This window comes from Siniperca chuatsi, linkage group LG15 (assembly GCF_020085105.1).
Source record: "Siniperca chuatsi isolate FFG_IHB_CAS linkage group LG15, ASM2008510v1, whole genome shotgun sequence".
NCBI lineage: Eukaryota > Metazoa > Chordata > Actinopteri > Centrarchiformes > Sinipercidae > Siniperca > Siniperca chuatsi.
The window spans coordinates 20,905,292-20,926,268 of NC_058056.1; the positions used below are offsets into that span (position 1 = coordinate 20,905,292).

Here is a 20,977-nt window from a genome sequence, read left to right on the forward strand (position 1 = left end):
GCCAAGTGAGTGGAATTTCTTCAATGGAAATGTGAATTAATTTTCATTTGATGTTTTTTTCCCCCCAAAGGGCAGATGATTGTATTCATGTATTAGACTGCACCTGGGTCTTTATTTGGCCCAGTCTATCTTCCTCTGACGTCAAAGTCTTGGGACAGTGAGCATTGAGCTCTGCCAGTCAAAGCGTGAAATTATTCAGATGAAATCACCCTCTCCAATCTTCAGCTGTTTCTCCCTCAGCTATGTGACAGCTAATCTGAACTGCTGACAACATGGAGACTGAATAGCTTGATAGCCTTTCCTCTCTTGTTTCCATCAGATTTCCAGCAGGGTTGCATTCCAGTGATGGAAAGTAACCAAGTGCATTTACTCAAGTACTGTACTCAAGTACAGTTGTGAAATACTTGAGTATTTCCATGGTCTGCTTCTTTATATTTCTGCTCCACTAGATTTTGTAGGGAAATATTGTGCTCCACTACATTTATCTTATAGCTATAATTACTAGTTACTTTTAAGATTTTACTTAGAAACACATATGATAAGCTTATAAAATAAGCTGTTCAAGATTTAACCAATGGTTCCCAACCTTTTTGGATTGTGACCACTTACAGAAAAAGTGGGGCCCTTTGTTACATTTCAGATGCCTCTTTTAATTACGACATCTCATGGAACGCAATGCAATGGTTTACTGGCACCCGACTGGAGAATTAACACCACCAGCTGTTTATCTCGATAGCCTCAACTCCTAATATTCACATAACAGAAGTGGATGGAAATGCACATTAATTTGTATTTTCGTCTGCTGATTTTCTGGAAATTTGGTTAACATTTATGCTACACTTGGATAGAAACTTGGCTTGTGAGTTGTTAGGAAGAGTGATTTCCCCTCTAAACTTCTGAGATGGTTTCATTTAAATAACTGTTTGAAGCCCAAAGAGGTAAAATTATCCATTAGTTCATAACGAAAGCAAAGATTAGAGAAAAGTCAGAGAAGAATTAATACAAATTTGTGTTACAGAACTTCATTTTTTCCTCTTTCTTACCTCACGACCACTCACACTTATCTTGTGACCCTTTGAAGGGGCAAGACCCCTAGTTTGGGAACCACTGGACTGTACATAAAGTAGTTAAAACTAGCTCCACCTCAACCAGCCACAACAGTAAAATGCTACTTACACATTGATGCATCAGTATCAGCAACCTGTTAATGTAATATATAATAATAGGCCTGTCAGGGGCCATTTTTCTACAGAACGAGTGCTTTTACTTTTAATTCATTTTGCTGATGATATTTTTGTAGTTTTACTTTTGAATGCATGACTTATAGTATTTTTACATTGTGAATGGTCTGAATGCTTTTTACACCACTGTGACCTACTGGTTAGAGAGATTGCCCTGAAACCAAAAAGTCACAGGTTTGATCCCCACCACAACTCATGTGTCTATTAAAAGTCAGGTGTCCTTGAGTAAGACATGGAACCATTACATGCTGGTGATGCCTAAAGGCTAAAGGTCTAAAAAAGTGAATATGAAATGTTTCCTCTCCTCTTTGAGCTCATTAGGTTTTCTCCAGATCCGGACATGCTAGACAGATAAACAACAGACACCCATTGGGGCTTGTAAGGACCAGAGTTAGCTTGAAGCATTTATCAGCCGTGTTTTAAAAGCGTTATTTGAAACCACTGACTCGTCTCTTTTGGCAGCGTGATGCAAAAAGAATATCAGAAACGTTGTTTTTGGGGAAAACTGAGGTACATGAATAATAGATGAGCCTTGGCTTGCCATGTTTAGCCCTCCTGTGCAAAGCGGGCTAATGGCTATCGATGTCTCTAGTTTCCATCAAATTGCTTCATATGAGAGCTTAATTCAAATGGAGAAAGAGTAGAGTCCAGTGAAAAGGAGACGAGGGAATGAAATTATCCCCTGAATATTGAGATGCACGCTTGGTCAGCCAATTCTTTGTCCTGACAAGTATCAGGTACCAGCGGAATTAGCCTAACGTAAAATTAAGCCCAATCAAGCAAGGCCTCGAAACCTTCCCATGTCTCAGTCCTTGCGAGAGGAAAGATGGATGTGTGATACAACTGGAACAGAGCCAGAAATGAACAGATGTGCCCCTTGAAATCATGAGAAACTAGTGATCTGGGCTATGTCACTGCCACACATGCACGTACACACACTATTATATCCCCTCTATTATCTTCCAGATTAAATTAATCACTTGATTATTTCAGCTATTTTCATTGGCTGGTGTGCAAGTGGGACAATAATTGGCGAGAATAAATTTGGCCTATATGATGTTGGTTTTGGAAACAACCAAAAACGAATGCCAGGAAATGCAGATGGCAACCCCTCTCCATTCCTTTCCTCTTTCTTTTTGTATCTTCATCTCTTCTTCTGTTGATTTCTCGCTCTCACAGACACATTATTAGACTATAGGCTAATCCATTCTCCTCTCTCCCGTGTACTTTTGTCTCCTCCTATTCAACTAACTGGCATGATTTAGGAATTATGGAATTAGGGCAGCGCTCCCATCTCTATTAATGAGGAACGGCATGATGAAAGAGCCTGATCCTGAACGTGCCATCTGTAGTCACTATTTTCATTCACTTAATCTATCTCTCTTTCTCTCACTATTTTCTATTCTTTCTCTTTCCCCCCTTCCTTTCCCTCTTACTCTCTCCCACACATACATCCTCTGTCAAACACACTCACATTATACCTTAATTGTAATTACAGAGGAAATACTAAGTCTTAGCTCTTCAAGCACTGTTGGATGTGGCGTGAAATGGTGAAATGGCACAGCATTAAAGTTAACTATGGACCACACACCCATGCATAGACACACACGTACACACACACACACAAGTCCAGATGGACCGTGTGTTATTGCTGAATAATGCATACTATGTAGACTCTATAAAAGATACATGGGCAGAGAGCGATGGGCACCATTCAGGCACCGTGGGCAATCTGGAGCTGTCACAAAATGTTTAGCGTGTAGGTATTTAGCTGTAGGTGACCCAACAGGGGAAAATATTTAGCTGCAGTTAGAGAGGGAAAAAAACACTTGCCTTTTAGACATTGTCAGGTGATATGTCGGCTGGCACCCTGCCCAGTGTCTTTGCAGTCACCTTGAACAGGCTTTTGTGGTTTAAACCATAAAACTTGGGGAAATTACACAGCAGATTCAATGCTAAAGGCTCACATTTCAGAGCATCTCTTAGAAACACTATGCAAAATATCCAGCAGTCTGTCTTCATGTAAAATACCGGGGGGGCGGGGGGGTCCGGGTGAAGGGTAAATGCTGCACTCATGTGGGGAAAATGAGCAGCACCTCTTTTTCTCTAGAGTCATATGACAGGACATGCGCAGCGTCATGTGCTGCGTTAAAGTGCTCATCGAAAGCTCCTTCCTCTGAGAATTACAGAATTCTACAGCAGCAGAATTAAGGGGAAGGACAGTGTCCTGATTAAATGTTGTACTAATACTACTACTTACTAATCTAGTAGCCAAAATTCATTATGAATTTTACCAAAAAGATATTTTAAAAAAATAAAATATAAACATTATCGTGCTAACGCTTTAGATACCAAGCAATAAAACCACCATTTTACCCAACCTGATGGATCCAACTCTTTCTGCAGTGATGTAAAGTAATCAAGTACATTTACTCACAGCCTACTGTACTTAAGTATAATTTTGAGGTAGGCTGTTTGTGCTTTACCTGTGTTTTTCCATGTTCTACTACTTTCTATTTCAGCTCCACTTCATGTCAGAGTGAAATAAGACGGTGTAGTCCCTCATTCGTCCAGGAGTGTTCTATCGTAGAAAAGGTTTCAGTTGTAGTCATCTGGACACTGTTTTCAGAATCAAGACGTTTCGGCTCCCATCCGGAAGTCATTCTCAATTGTGAAAAAATTGGACGGGAACTCAGAGTGAAATATTGTACTTTTTACAGTTATTTTGCAGATTAAGATTTTATATACAAAACATATTAAATGCTTATAAAACAGGATACATGAGACAACCCAAAATCACATAAAGTAGTAAAACAAATTGGTTCCACCTCAACCAAATACAAAATGGTGCTTATATTGTAATACACAACTAATAATAATCCATCACTAAAATATATAATAACACTGAAATGAGCCACCCTGCTTTATGAGTACTTTAGCCTAAGTACATTTTGATGATGGTACTTCATTAGTTTTACTTAAGTAAAGTTTTAAATGCATCTTCACCTGTAACATGATATTTTGTCAGTGTTTTATTAATACTTTCACTTAAGTGAAGCATCTGATTACTTCTTCCGAATTTATAAAACGACCTTATATTAGCTCGGCTTTCAGAATCGCGATATTTCCTACGGCACTTAAAGGCACCAACCCTCTTCGGACAGCAAGACGGTGGAACAACTGAAGGAATCCAGAAGTTGCCTGTGCCAAGTTCACATACCGTAAAGAAGGAGGAGTAACGTGGTCATTTTCTAAAACAAGGAGGGTTAACTGTAAGTATTGACTCCCTAGATGATTACTTAGCTCCCCTTTTCTCTCAACCTGTTTGAGTGGTAGCGTTAAGTAGTTGTCAGGAAAGCGGAACTAGCGAGCTAGCAGCACAGTAGCTAGGTTAACGAGTTGCCCCCGGATCCTTCCCTGTTTACGATACTTGAGCAAAACAGCAACTTCTCTGACAATGTAAGAAAACTTTAATCTGCTTTGACAGACTGTTCGACACTGTTTCCTCTCTTTTTTATTCTTCAACTCTTCCATTCAGTTTAAAAGTGTTATTTTTAGGGACTTTACAGCCACAACTTTGGTGTCATGGGTGTGGGAGACTGCTTTTTTTTTTTTTTTTTTTTTTTTTAGTGCATTAGGTTCGTGTTTCTCATTCAGCCCAACGTCATCTGCTTTATCAAGTGACCCTCGTTAAAAAGTTGCTCAGCACGTTATTCCTCTGATTGTAAGATAACCAAGGTCAGGTGTGTGGATACAGCATTGCACCTATTTAAACGTAACAACGGAAATGATTAACCATCCGTCGTGTTTTCTCCTATGTATTGAATTATGATTGGCAGCTGTTGTGAAAACCGTTTTTGTACCCTGTAAATCATGCTCTGAAAGAAAAATAAATGGTTTAGGTATAGTCTGTACAGCATGATGCCATTGACCCTCTTGTTGTTTGTTTTGGTACACAGGTCAGTATTATCAGTCAACCAAAACATTTAACCAAAATAAATGTGTTATCATCATTGAGGACAGGCTGTAGGAAAAAATAGCCTCTAGGTTTGAATGTGGAGGAGGATAAGAACACAACATGACTGGAATAAGAAAAGACATACGTTTGTGCTGCAGTCAGATCTGGAGGAACAGGTTTGGGTAGAGGAACAAGAAATGTGTTTCCCTGTAGGAACTATTGTATTAGATACTTGGTGCTGTGAAGAAACTATAACATGTATGTCCTTTTTAGGCTTGTTGAATTATTCTTGTGACTGTGAACACATATAGTGTGGTGTGACAGTCTTGTGGTGTTATCCAGTGTGAGGTGTGAAAATATAGGGCTCAAATTGCACAAGCAACAAAAAAATTTAGTATTTACACATGTGTGGCTTAAGTATAACCTTCTCATCAGGATCAGTCATGAGGATAAATCAATATCCAGCTGTACAGAGGTCCATTAATGGCACATGTAATTGATCTTTCAGTGTTGACATGTTCATCTGCTCTTGTTGTGGCTTGGTACTTCAGACAAGCACAATATGTGTGAATGAGTCCTCCTTCAGTGATACAGTTGTAAACTAACATCAGTATCTTGCCAAATCCAATAATCAGTTAGAAAAAGCAGTCAAGCCTGCGTGAACCAAGTGCTCTCTTTCCAAAAAACAATAAAAAAACAAATAAATGCAGAGTCAACAACATTAAATCCTCTGAACTGTCTGCCATGTAGACTACCATTTTCCCTTCTTTCTTTTTTTTCCCGTGGATGTTTAGTTGGTGCAGGAAAGGCAACTTGAAGTTCTGGGGTTATTTGAAAAACAGGAAAATGTCGCTTGAACTTTAAAGGAAAAGAGGAAGAAAGGGAAAATGGAATAAAGCTGTGTTTCCTGAATGTTGGTATGTTTAAAAACTCTAGACTCGGCATAAAGACAGAGCTCTGTGTTTATAGTTAACTGGCTCTGTCCTTGAAAGTGCAGTCTTTCTGCATCACAGAAAACAGGCTTAAGTCTATGCTTATGATGATGTTGATCTCATGTTACCTTGTGCACCAAAGGCTGTCTGGGGCTGCCATTACACCAAGCATTTCAGTGCATCCTGTGATGCTGGACTGCATGAAGGTCACTTGATCTACAAATCAGATTTTGTTTGGATTGTATTTATATCTGCTAAACCGTTCTGCGAGGTATCCTAGCTCATGTTGTGATCAGAATGTATATCCAAATGGATTACCTGGAAAAACATGACAAGTGAAACCACACCTATTACTCAAGTTCTGTCTGTGGGTGTTACTCTTTTGCTTTGTTTTTCGTATAGTCCTGCTCTTACCTTCCTCTAACACATAGGAGCATTTAATTTTAATCCACTTCTCTTTGCCATGCTTCATCTGGACTCTAATGAAGTCCATTCCTCCTTTTTGAAATGTTTAAAATTTAAACTGAAAGCACAGTAAAATGTCTAATTTCACAACAAGTAGCCCTTAGCGGCCAGCCACGATCAGCGCTTCCTGCTGCTGGTTCACAGTAAAAGGTTCTCAGCGTCACTTCTTGCATCGTGCCCGCCCTGCTGTTGTACATATTGTGCAAGATCATGAAACCAAAATTTTAATCTGAACTCAGAGAGTATAATTGCAGTATCTGTGCCTTTTTTTTCTTTTTTTTAATCTGAAGTTTTGTTTGTGATTCAGTAACTGACACTGACACTTCTTCAGCACTCAATCTTAAACATTGAGGAACTAGCGTTGAACTTTTGCATTTTAATGCACTGTATTTAAAAAAAAAAATATTATTATAGATAACAACCATGCATTTGCAAACCTTCCACCATGCTTTCAGCTAATGAAGTAGGTATAGTGTATCTCACCTGCTGTAAGACAATCCCTAAATCCATCCTTTCACTGTTCATTTCACACGTGTCTCAAAACTGTGATGCTGCCTTTTTAAAACCAGAAAAATGCAAACTGAAGTGTGAAAGCTCTTCTTTTTGTTTTTGTTTTTTAAGAGTGTCCATATTATCTGTGGAGATTCTTAAAAGACAACTTCTTTTAAAGTGCCTATGTTTTTAACAGTAAGGTGCTTTTTACACTTTCACCAACAACTGTATCTTGTTTTATTTTTATTTCTTATTTTCATTTTTATCATTTCATCACTATTTTTTTAATGTCTAGTTTGTAACTTTTTTGTAAGTTTTAATATTGTAGTAAACCTTGGTAATATTTTGCGTACTTCTGCCAGTTACCAACATCCAATCTCATGATTCTGATTTCCCTATCACAGCCTCCTTATCTCTGTTCCCTCATCGTTAGCATACATTCTGCTAGCCACACTGCAGCTAAGCTTTACACCAACATGGAATTGCTCTAGGGCTCACTAAAAGATAGTTTTGCTTCATCATTGAAATAGATTTTTGTTTCTTTTTATCAACAAGCCTGCTGTATGTGTTCAGACTCCCTAACATTCCTTCTGGGGCAGGAAAAGAGCCTGATTTGTTTAGGTTTTGCATCTCCTTCCTCCCTCTCCATATGAGCGACATGAACATACATTGATGTTCTCATGCAGTTAAATGTTAGGTCTTTTAAATGTGTTCTCCATATTTAAGATTACACAATGAAGAAATAGTGTACAGCAGTGAGCCCTGACTAGTATTGTGGCATAATGATGTGCTGTAGCATAAGGGGACACTAAACCCTGATGTAGATATAATTTGAATTAGGGCTACTGTCTATTTTCATCAAACAAAAGCCAGTACAATTACGGTTAATTTTTCAGTCTATATAATGTAAAAGCATAATGTAAAAATTCCCATTATAACTTATCAGAGGGTAACAGCTTATTTTGTCTGACCAGCAGAAAAGTGTTGAATTTTAATTATTTGAGACAGAGAAAATCAAGGAGTCTTACTTGGTGAATGTCCCGAAAGCGGCTATACTCGATATTCGAAATTTTACAATTTTTCAAATGACAATGTGAAGGGGGTCGCTTATAGTGATGAACCGATAGAGAATTATCACCTGAATCTACAGCTCCACTCGGCTTTACTGAGCTTTATAGTGAGTTATTGCAGGTTTAACAATTAATTGATTTAAAAAAATATTTTTATAAATATTTACATCTTTTTTTTTAAAATAACTAAATATATGAGATCTTTATCAAACATGTTTGTTTTGTGTTCATATTTATATCAGCATCAGATTTTTTAAACTAGCAAATATTATCATCAATATTGGTCTCAAAAATACAGTTTCTGCCGGCTATAACTAAGATTGAAAATCATTGGACTGATTTTATGTTGATCAGCTAATGAGTTATTCAACTAATTTCGTCACTAATTGGAATCAATATGATGCTATACTCCTCTCGAAGTTCATTCTCTTCCCTTTTTGACCAGCACTGTGTTTTGTATTTGGTCTTGTATGGTCATAGAATATCTTCTATAGTAGTCTACAGTAAAGCGAGCTCCCCGATTTGTTTGAGTCACAGCGCTTTATGATAATTGATGCCCTCTGATGTGACGTTAGTGAGTGACCTTTGAAATCTGCCTTTTTTCCAGGCCGCAGAATATCGAGCTCGGTGCCACTGGGGGAGCCTCCAAACAGGACAGCAACAACATGGAAGACATGACTGTGGAACAGATGACCCTGAGGGCCAACCAAGTGACTGACGAGGTAGTCACACACACATAATACACACCCATAATCCCTCTCTTCCTCATTCTGTTTCTGAGTCTGAAACTTCCTTACAGGAATTTTCTAGCCAAAATGTTTTAGTATCTAATGCCAAAACAAGCTACAGACTGAAGCCATGGTGAAACTATGGAACGTAATGAGCATACAAATGGGCAATGGGGAAGTGGATAATGTTGCAGGAGGGTTTGATAAATTTCTGTGGATGTTTTGATATTTTTGTTTTTGTAACTCTTTATTTTACGGGTCAGTGATTTCTGAATAATTTCCTGATAATCCTCTCTGATATTTCTTAGAAAGAATTATGTATTTTGGTACTAACTGATACACATCCAATTAATTCATTAAAATCATAACCCACAGTCTTAGTCAATGCACAACACGTGAGCTGAACATGCAAAATGTGAAATTTGTCTACAGGCAAGCAAACAATCCAATGTATATGGTGAATAATGTTGCCACTATTAAGAAATTATTATTTACTTGGGTTTAACTTTTTAACTTTTTTAACATTTTTTCCAATAATTAGTACAAAATGACATCCAAGAAACATCGTAGGAAATTGTTTCAAGTTTATTGACCCCTAAAATAAAGTGTTACCGTTTTTTGTTTTTTTTTGTTTTTTTTTTTTTTTTAGTCCTACTGTGAAAACTTGTCACCATTGGAATTCATTGTAACCCAATTTAAGCTGTCCATAGCTGCTGTCCCCTGTGGAGGATGAAACTGCCATCTTTTAATAGACACCTTTCAAACCTGCAGAGTATTTGATACTAAAAAGGGAGAATTTGGGTGGCGTATCACTTTAATTCATGACAAAAAGACTAATACACACATGCTAATTATCCACAAACAAGCAATCAGGACAGTGGATTTGTCTCGGATTTGAAAAACCGCAGTTGTTCAAATTGAAATGAAGCCAAACAAATGCTGCAGGAGCTGAAAATGCAAAGTCTTAAAGGAATAGTTTGAAGCTAGAGCCAGCAGGCAGTTAGCTTAGCGTAGCATTAACACTGAAAACTGGGGGAAACAGCCAGCCTGGCTCTGTCTAACGTTTTAAAAAATCCTCCTACCAGCACCCTTTTAAGCTCACAAATTAACACATTATATTTTATTTGTTTACAAAAATAGAAGTTAAGCTAAGCTAACCGCCTGCTGGCTTTAGTTTCATATGTAGCTTACAGATATGAGAGTGATATCAATTTTCTCATCTAACTCTCAGGCAGACAGCAAATAAGCGTATTTTCCCAAATTGTCAAACTATTCTTTTTAATGTCCAAAGTGCAAACACTTGGATGCAAAACCTTCAAAGCTGCAACAGTGTAGATAATCAAATGTATGTTCAGTTTTATTTGTGTATTAGTGTTATTAAAATATTAGATTCAATCTTGCCCACCAAAATAATCATTATTGAAAATAATGAAGATTTATCATTATGTGATGAAATTATCATTTTAGCCATAACCATGTTGAAGAGCAAATTTTGGCTTAGTTTGAAAAGCATCAGTAGAGGGGGAAAATGCAATTCTGGGGTTGCTTCCATTCAGCATTGAGAGAGCAGAGGGTGGGTAATTAGATTCATTGCATTTGCAGTTGATTATTAAGCTAGGCATTAATAGGAAGTGTGTGAAGTTATACGCCTAATTTATCCTGATAGCTCCCTTACTCCTAGGTGGTTTTGACAGTTTGAATGTTGTCAGCTATATCTAAGCATTTTGTTATCAAGGACATAATTGTTTAATCAGCACTCCAGGGCATCGCATGATCAGCCATCTGATTCAAATGGAGGCAAATTAACTTAACTTTCTAGCTGGGTTGTAGCTGTGCACTTCACCTTCCTGTAATTTTGACTGTACTAATTGTCTGGGTTTTTTAATCTTTTTTTTTTTTTTTTTTTTTCTTAACCTTTTTCTCTCTGTGTGTGCTTTCTGACTTAACCTGCAATTTTCTCTTTTTCCCTTTCTTCCTTTTGCTGCTGCCTGGTTGACTTAGCAGATCATAGAAGGGACAGGGCATGGGAGGGTCCTTCTGCTAATGCTACTTACCACTCTGAGTGTTTCAGGTATGAGTGGTTACCCAAAGCCAGAGCATGGCTAGTAATGTATCGGGGCAACATTGGAATTTGTTATGATAAGAAAAGATTGTTTTCAGGAAGTCTAACACGAGCTGTCTTATAATTTCAAGGCTGTTTCCCATGTCCAGTAGTTTAAAAATGGCTTCCACACTCTTCAACATTGTGTCAAAGTGTGTGTTATGCTTTTTGTGGTAGAATAACGCTTTTAATTTTATGTTTTTAAAAAGCCTTACATGTAGTTTGCTGGAAGCTGCACATACCTCGCCTATCTGTACTTCCATTTAAGCCATCCCAAACAAATGATAAAAATACCACACCATTGTCTGTATCTCAAAGATTTGTCACAGCACCCCAATCTGGAAAATGTGGCTAAGACAGCGATTTTGGGCTTAATTAACCAAGTTCAAGGATTTTAGGAGACATAATGTAATGTTTATCCATCCAAGTGATGTTCTGGCTAAGCCAACAGAAACCTGGCTGAGCTCAAAACATCCCTCTCGCCAATTCCGTGTTTGTCTTTTTCTCAACTCACTGATTAATGTATTCAGAGCAAACATAACACAGAGAGAATGAGGAATCGGGTCCCTACTCTCCCTTGTTAACAGTTCATTAGTGATGGTAACAATGGAGTCATGCCCTGAGTCGCTTCCGAGCTTCACTCACACACTTTGGATGCTCTGCTCTCTCCACAGCACTTGCTATTAATAGAGACACAAAGGCGTAACTCACCTGAACTGACTGCATTCCAGTTCGCTGTCAACACTTTTGTGTCTGTGTGTGGTGTTTTTGTTTTTTTGTCTGTGTCTTGCTGTTGATTAACTTTTGTGTCAGCTGTACCAATGTCACTTGATCAGGGAGAGTTTAGATACAGGAAACTGTAGCTGTGTTGCAAATCCACATCACATACAAATTCTAAAGATGTTTTGGTATGTAGTGTGTTGGAGAAGTGACAAAATGTAGTATACTTAAACCAGACATTATGCATACTAAACAGATTTCTTTTAGCATGCTGTCTAGAGCTGAAACTAAACTGTAAAATGGTAAACTCAAAAACACTCAGTTTATTTCGCATAAGGCATAGAAAAGCAGCAAATCCTCACAGTTGAGAGGCTGGAACTAGGGAATATTTGGCTTCTTTTTTTTTTCTTCTTGAAAAATAACTTAATCGATTATCAGAATAGTTGACAGTTTATTTTCTGTCTAATCAATTAATTGACTAATCGTTTCAGCTCTAGTAGAGGAGCTTGCTTGTTTTTGTTCGACCAATATCTTGGAAGACTAAAGAAACCAGAAAATATTCGCGTTTGAGAAGCTGGAACCAGTGAACTTTTTTATTTTTTTTTTCATTTTAATCAAATACCTCTGATATACAGATTGGTGACAAATTAAAGGAAAAATCTGAATAAGCTTCTATACAGGTTGCCAGGGGTCACTGAATAGTTTGAGTATGAAAAGTATGTAAATCATATACTATGGCCTTTGCAGTCACCAGATATCAACCGAATTGAACACCTATGGGAGATTTTGCATTAATGTGTTAGACAGCGCTCTTCACCATCATCATCAATAGCACTAAATAAGGGAATATATTTTGGAAGAATGGTGTTCATCCTCCAGTAGAGGTCCAGAGACGATCTGTGCCAAGGAGCATTGAAGCTCTTCTGGCAGCTCGTGGTGGCCCAGCACCTTACTAAGACACTTCATGTTGTTTTTCCTTTAATTTGTCACATATCTGTATATCAATAAGATATTAATAATATTTTAAGGATAACTGTTGGGTTATACCCTAAACAAAAAATCTAAACATAAAATCATCAGCAATGTGGATATAACGACCAAGACACAATCAGTTGTCATTTCTGAGCTTAAACGCTCATAATATTTTGATAATCAGGTGTCTTTGAAGACATCACTTCAGGCTGTAGAAGGGCAGTTTTCACTATTTTCTAGTATTTTATAGACTAATATAACAATTTATTGAGCAAATACTTGGCAGATTAATCGATAAGCCCCAATAAGGTCAGAAATGTATGTTTCTTAACTGTGCTGCATCTATTGATGTATCGCCCAGCTATACAGGACAGGCAGAGGGTGCAGGGAAAGAGTAATTCAGACACTGATGTAAATGATTAGAGCCAGAGATCTTATAACTTTACACTCACACTCACTGGTTTTATAGATTTGTCACCATCTACTTTTCATACCTTTTTTTTATGAATAATAATGGGGTAACTTCCCCCATGTTTTTCTTATCATGTGTATCTTTCCATTCTCCTTATCCCTCTTATCTTGCTCTCTTTATTATTGTCTCCTTGTTAATTCCCTTCTGTTGTTCTGTTCTCCTAAGGCCACATTTACACCAATCAGTTTGTTTGGGTTTTTTTGTTCGAAATAACTGGAAGAATCTGTCTCAGCGTAAACAAAATGAAGTGTTCCAACTTAATAATCTTTGACGCTCTAAAATCCCCTGTCAAACACTTGAGTCCATGTTAATTTTATGTCCAATATCTTGTTTGGTTATATTTGGGCAGTTGGCACCTAAAGGAGCCAAACACAAAGATGTATCAATCCTGAGGTTTGAATGCTCTCCAAATCAGTCTTTGTTGCTGTTTCGGTCTTTTTTTCCTCATTCTCTGTGTTTTTTTTAGACAAGAAACTTGCTCACCTCACCTCTTTTTATTCACTAACACCTCCTGTTTTTCCTCCACAGTCATTGGAAAGCACACGGAGGATGCTGCAGATGGCAGAGGAGGTGAGACTTGCTGCTGCTACTGACACAAAAGCACAATATCATCTTACATGTAGCTGTATTTTGTTGACCGAAAGCGAGTCCCTGTTGGTATATAATTGGCCCCTACCTATATGAGGATTAGTGATATCTCAACTCAGTGTATGACGATCTCAGCGATATAATGTCCTTCCAATTTGGTTATTATTATTATTATTATTATTATTATTATTATTAAACTTGTATTAGTCTGTTAGTTTTCAAATTCTGAACCAAGCCAATATTCTAATACTCTATTCTAATAAACTCTTAAATGTATCCAACCCTGATATTTCCATTCTGTATAATACATAAATCTGTCTGTAATCTTTTCATTGGTTCTGAATATGTGACTCTTGTTTTCAGAGCAAACAGACCGGCATCAAAACTATGGTGATGTTGGACGAGCAAGGAGGTAAATAATACAACACTGCTAGTTTTGATGCAAATGTTTCCACTTCTATTTTTTTTCTACAACTCATTTAATCATTTTCATTTTAAAAAAAGTATTTGTTGTTGCTCTTTGTCTGTAGCAAAGACTGAATGCTAATCGTTAAGTTTAAAGAGTCACCCATAATAATTTTTGGATGTTTTTCATTCATTTTGAATAACTGCAAGTGAATAATGACAGATTTCACACTATGTCATCACAATCTAAATGTTTTTCTGAAATACACTAATATGCACATCCTTGTGCATCAGATTGCTTTCTTTTTTTGCAAGATTGTGTGGCAGCTAAAATCAACCAGATGTCATTGTGCCACAATACAAACTTTTTTTCCTCTTGAGGCAGTCAGAATTGTACAGGGAAGTTCTCAAGCATGTGTCTGCTATAGAAAAATTGCAACGACAAAAATGTTTAACAATGTTATGCCTAAAGAAATGTTACATATTTTCTAATTTAAGAGTTGAAGTCATTTGTTCTAACATCCCTGTGTGACTGTAAGCACTTAAACAGTGTAGTGTTAAGTAATAGAACAGAACAGGTACTAATAAAGGTATTGAAATTAAATTAAAAATCTGCGTTTGAGTGTGCATCAGTATTGGCCAAATTAGTCATGGAAGTCATTTGTTATTGGTAGTAACTTCTTTAATGTGCTTCCCAAAATATTGGTGTGCCAAACCATTGTGTTCATTAATGATCCTCATTTTTTTCCTCAGGAAAGTTATTTGTCTATTTGCGCTGAAATCTTTGTTGTTGTTGTTTTTTGTCTATAACTTTATGTGTAAGTGCTGTCCAAGATATGTGTTCTTTATTTACAAATGTGCATTTGTAATAATTTGTTGTACTACCTGCAGTATGTTATTTGTTTGTTATCTTTATCCCCTTTTTTGCTGCTGCAGTGACCCAGATATTGACCCAATTTGGGAATCCCACAGGGACCATTAAAGTTTAATTTAATCTATTCTAAAAATGGATCAATAAAGGTGCTAAACAAAATTAACAATAAGACAAATTCTTAGTGTATAAAATATGCCTAGATACAGAAAAGGAGTCTGACATGGCGTGTTGTGCCTGTCTGTTTCAGAGCAGCTGAAGCGTGTGGACGAGGGCATGGACCAGATCAACCAGGACATGAGACAGGCTGAGAAAAACCTGACTGACCTCTCAAAGTGCTGCGGCCTCTGTGTTTGCCCCTGTGACAGGTACACTGTACACTCAGAGCTGCTCAAGGCTCCAAATCACTGTTGTGTGTTATCGTGCTTTCCTCTACTTTTTTTGTGTGCTGTGCTTGTATGTCTCATGATAATTTATAGAACAGATAAGTGGCGGGTTTTAACAAAATTGTGTGAATGAACCTCACAGTGATAGCTATTAGCAGTATACAGCAAACAGAAAAGGAAGCTGTATAAAACAACTGCAGTTTCTAATCATTAGCATATTTTATCTTGTTTATTTTTTATATTATGTATAGAGTTGCAAAGTGGGGAGTTATTTCAAGCAATCTGGTTCCAGAAGTAAAAGCCCCGTAGTGTTCTACAGGCATGAAACCCTCCTGGTTAAATCATCAGTACAAGAGTCGACCAACTGTGTTACAAAATATCTGGTTCTTTGATAAAAGGTCGACGGTACCAGCTTGTGTACATAAAAAAAATTTTAAAAAGTAAGGTGAGACATCTCCTAAGGAGCATTTTGGCTTAAAATTCTCTTTAAGAGCGCTGCTAACAGCTGTTGAAAGTTATTATGTAGATTATGGTGCTGATAAAACTAATAATACAATCTTTAGCTTATATTAATTCACTTTTGGATTCTGGGTAAATTTTGTATGAATTCTGCAACTATGGTGCCGTGTTTTGTTCCCACCTGTAACAACAAAGCGTTTTGAATTCTGTACTGCTCTGATTCGCGCCTCTGCCTGGCTCCTTCTCCATAGCAACAGCAGCCGATGCTCATGAGTGTTGCCATGCCAAACTCACAGACAAAGCATGATTTCTCAAAAACAAAGCAGAAATAACAAAAATTGATAGCCATTCCATAAACTTGTAGAATTGTTCCATTATCCAGGAGAGTCCTGTGTTTTTATGTCAAGTAACATTGAGGATATTGTTAAAACAAATATTTTTAAATGGGAATACAGAACTGGGAAAAACATTTCCGGAACCAGTGGCCTCTCTCTTTTCACAACTCTTATTATCATGGGTTTGAACGCTTCCATGACACTACTCTGATTTGTCAGGGTGATTTCACATGAACACAGCATGAACTGCAGCCACATTCACAAATGTTGGCTGGTAATGGCAAAGTGTGACATGGAGAGAAGAAAATACAAATTTGCATGTCAAATGTGCATTTATTTCTCAAAAGATTGCTGATAGAATGTGTGAGCATTCCCAGTGGTTTATGAATGGGTAGAGAATGTGACCATGTTCCTACCAAGTCCTTAACATGGTGCACTGCTCTGTGCTGAGCATACTTAAAACTCTCTCCATCAAACCGTATCGATATGCAGTGTCAGTGTGTGTGTGCATAGTAACATCATATCTGGTTCTAAACGTGGAAAAAAATCTCCCCAAAATGCTTTTACATTGGAGAAGAGGATTCTTTGATGAATACCATAAGATAAGGTAGGGAATCTTTTTAACTTCCTTACGATTAATAAACTTCTGATTGTTGTAATAGCTGACCCGTGGCCTTATAAACCTCTTGTGGATGCTTTTATGTAATGGGCCATGTGGTTGTGCTTAAGTTAACTTCCTTCTAGTTTTTATTTAAACACCTCCGGATTTCCTGGTTTGTAGTGACTTTCCTTTCTTCCTCCAGGGTGTCGTCAATCGAGCACGACTCACGATACAAGCGTACCTGGGGTATTGGAGGAGGTGAAGGCGAAATTGATTCCAATGGCTCAAAAGTAGTCTCAAGGCAGCCCTCGGGTGTTCGCAACGGCCAGGCTGCCCAGGTGAACGCCTCGGGACCATCAGGCCCGTACATCAAGAGGTGGGGTCCTGGTAATTTTGATTCCTTAAGAATCTTTTCCCATAATGTTGCGCGTTGTAAATTTAGAAATGACATATAGTCTTTAATTGTGCTAGTCACAAATGACATTGAGGCACATTTGACTGAGCTCTTGTGTACAAATAAAACTTACTTTTCTTCTGTGGTACAGGATAACCAATGATGCACGCGAGGATGAGATGGAGGAGAATCTGGATGCAGTGGGCAGCATCATTGGCAACCTGAAAACTATGGCTATGGATATGGGCAGCGAGATAGACAAGCAGAACAAACAGATTGACAACATCACTTCTAAGGTAATAGTCTGAGCTTATGATATTTCAGTTGTTTTGTACTGTTAATGTTAATGTGTATTTGTATTTGTTTGATCACACTTTTTAAGCACGTTCTGTCACCTCGACTTTCTGATTCCCTCCAAAATTACATATACTAAAATTGGTAGAAAACATCCACTCTCATAATTTAAGTTGTCTCAGAAAAGAAATGTTTTTCTCATGAAATGTTTTTTTGTTCTTCATCAAGTTTTTCACCACTAGTAGCACTATAAAGCAATATCCTTTACAAATGGGGCCCTGTTTTGTTTGTATCATGTTCATGCGTAAGAGGACGCACATGCAACCAGACACAAATACCTGCCCACGGTGTGACGCTGTTCCACTTGGCTGCGGTAATGCGGAAGGAAGAAGAAGACATGCAAGCATTGATGTAAACAATGATGGATTTAAAATATTTTTAAAAATCAGCTTTGCAAAAGTTTTATGAGGAAACAATGAATGTAAACATAACTTTTGTTTCTTTACAAAAAAAACTCCGCAGGGCACCTTTTTTAAAGAATTAGGTATTGGGGTAGAGCACATTATGTGGTTCTACACATTTTGTGTGACTTCCACTTACCTTTTTTAACTAGTAAATCCAATTAAATGCATTCAAGTTAAAAGTTCTCTTGTAAACAAACAAAAGTTATATTAAAACTCCTTGAGGTCTAACAAACGTGTTAAATCCATTTCCATCCTCATAAAACATTTGCAAAAACTGATTTTTCTTTCTGTTCTGCTTTGTTGTTTACATCCATGTTTACTTGGAGTCTTCTTCTTCCCTGCCTTTGTTGGCACACTGCTGCGCATCTTGGCACATACTGCCATCTGTATATCAGTGGAAGCGCGTGAAACCATTGACTGCTAATCGTGTCCCCCACGTGCATGTGCATCCTCGTGCACAAGACAAACAAAAAGGGGACACACTTATTTAAAAAAAAAATAAAAAATCCATAGCACTAGAGGTCAAAAACTCCACAGGGAGCCTTCAGTGTTTTGTTTTGTTTTTTGTTTTTTGTTTTTTTATGTATTTCAAGTCAGTGAATTGCTAAATGAAAAGAAATGTTTGTATAACAACCCCTTTTCACCCATTTTTCTTTCTTTCAGGCCGACATGAACAAAGTTCGTATTGATGAAGCGAACCAGAGAGCCAACAAGCTCATCAAATAGACAAGGATCCCTGCTTCTTCCAATTTAATCCATCAACCTTGAGCCTCTGTCGCCACTGCATACTTGCACACATGCACAAATACACACTCTGAAAAAAAAATAAATTCAGTCTGGAAGAATATTTTTGCCAGCAGTGTGCTAGCCTTTACTACATTAAGATGTAAGTACAATACACAAACATTTATACATTTTATAAATTAACCGCCACCAATATACACATGTATTCAAAGTCATGCTGGACTTCGAAGTGCAGCATGGGCATCAGAAACTGCACCAAAGAGGTGACTGACTGCCTATCCCTGCTGTTCAATACCAAATGTGCACCAGACCTGTTGTATCATATCTCAATATTCACCGGAAGGGGGAAGTAGCACACATCAGCTGCTTTTCTGTCTTATTTTTTCTGTTTTGCTTTTCTCTTGAAGTCAAGAACTATGAACTGTCTCTTTGTCTGTGTGCGTCTCTGGTTTGTATGGATGAGGTCACAGATCCAAACTCATCAGCTGTCTTTTAGTGATAAACAGCACCGCGTATATTTATGTATCACCCCCTGTTGGTCCTGTCTTGATACAGCTACATCTAGTTTAATCAAAACATTGACTTTGGTCTGAAACAAATGTATCTACTCAAATTCATATTGGTTCAGTGTGTAATTAAAGTTATTGTATCGTGTATTATTTTGAGATGCTATGCTTATTTAATGACTCTTTTATCAAGCAGGAGTGACTTGTGAATAAAGTTGTGTTTTTGAAAACTTTGTTCTCATGGCATTTATGCCATTTCAGTTGTAAAAGCTATTTCAAAAAATATAAAATGTTGTGCTTTGGAGTGAGTCATGGCAAATCCTTTCATGCTGGAATTCAAAGCACCTAACCCTGAATATTAGCAATTATTTTTTTATTATTTTCTGACTGATGAGAAGTCAAGGTAGTTGCAACTATTTGCAGGAAAATTGTGAGGCGCTGAACTGTTGTGAGAAATTTAATATATAGCCATCATTTGTCCTTCAAATGTAAAGGAGGGTCAGTAAGCATCATGAGGAATGTTCATCATTACCTCCTACAAGGCATCTAGTTTATTTTATAATAACACTGAATATGGAAAACATGGGTGGTTGAATAACAGTAGATTTGTCATCACTGGATCAACTGCTGTACTTTATAGTGTCTCTTGAGGTTTTTCACTCTGACCATGTTGATGTAAATACTGAAACATACTGTAGCTGTGTAATTGCCTATAGTAAGTCTGTTAATCTAATTCCATTCTGCTTTCTTCGTTACCTCCTGGTTAATTGAGATTTATAGCACCCAAGAGGAGATTTAACAGCCTATGCAGGGTTCCTACACAGTCTGGTAATGTGAAAAAAAGTTTGATTTGTACATTGTCTGTAAGAGTGTAAAAACAAATGTTCAGTTCTGACACACACTGCTGTACATTTGTTGGATCCACTATCATTTCTCATATTAGCTCTTTAGGTCATTGTAATTATGGCATATGCCGCAGTTTTGTCATAATGAAAATATCCCTAGAATCATACTTAAAAGTCTGCAAAATATTGGAATTTAGAAATGGGAACCCTGTCAATGCCTTTTTATAGATGGTCGATGGTTGTGTTGTAACAGCCATTGTATCACAAACTGCTCCTCTTGCATCTGTTCTGTAAATAGCAAGTTTTCACAGCAGAGCTACAGTAAAATGATAATATCTGATGATGGAAAGCATAATTTGTTTTGTTGAAGCCGTAGCCAGGCTGAGAAATTACTGCTGGCAGCAAGATGCAAAAGTATACATGTAAATGAATTATGTTTAAGGGGTAATGTAGATGTGGAATAAGTCTTGGCGGGCTCTGTTAAGGCCTCGCTGTGGAAAATTGGCTAATGATAAATTAATACGGTATACTGAAAGTATATCTCGTATGCATCTTCTGGCTTATTTGTTTTGAAGATAAATGATCATTTGTATGCTCTGCTGCAGGCAGATGCCTATTGAGTTTGTAAAGATTGAAATGAACTGGCAATACCAAGCCCTGAATAAGTGATCATTCTCAGCCAGTTACTTGTCAGCTGAGATCTAATTAGTCCAGCCTAAGTCTGCCCCGCTGTCTTGAGGCTGTTTATTCATTGTTTTACCAACAACCACTGGAATGTAAATCCAACCGTTTTGTCTATTTTGAATATGTTCATATGCAGCCGTCTTACCTGAAATTAGCTGGTTAACAGATGCCTTTATTTCACACCTGCCTCTGTTAAATTGTTTGTACTCAATAAATCTATTTTGAAATTCATTTTATTGCACCTTTTTTT

At 37.4% G+C, this 20,977-nt stretch overlaps 1 protein-coding gene across 2 annotated transcripts; it reads left to right on the plus strand.

Annotated features, from left to right (window-relative positions):
* Positions 1-4,356: 4,356 nt before the first annotated feature.
* LOC122862024 (synaptosomal-associated protein 23-like) lies at positions 4,357-20,958 on the plus strand. 2 transcript variants are annotated; one of them, XM_044167182.1, is made up of 8 exons: positions 4,357-4,513; positions 8,766-8,880; positions 13,680-13,721; positions 14,103-14,151; positions 15,266-15,383; positions 16,999-17,172; positions 17,342-17,486; positions 18,612-20,958. In XM_044167182.1, the coding sequence occupies exons 2-8, from the start codon at positions 8,824-8,826 to the stop codon at positions 18,672-18,674; spliced, it is 648 nt and encodes a 215-aa protein (XP_044023117.1). In that variant the 5' UTR covers positions 4,357-4,513; positions 8,766-8,823; the 3' UTR covers positions 18,675-20,958. The 2 variants fall into 2 exon arrangements, with proteins under 2 accessions (XP_044023117.1, XP_044023116.1); XM_044167181.1 differs by lacking the exon at positions 4,357-4,513 and adding an exon at positions 4,536-4,700.
* Positions 20,959-20,977: the final 19 nt, after the last annotated feature.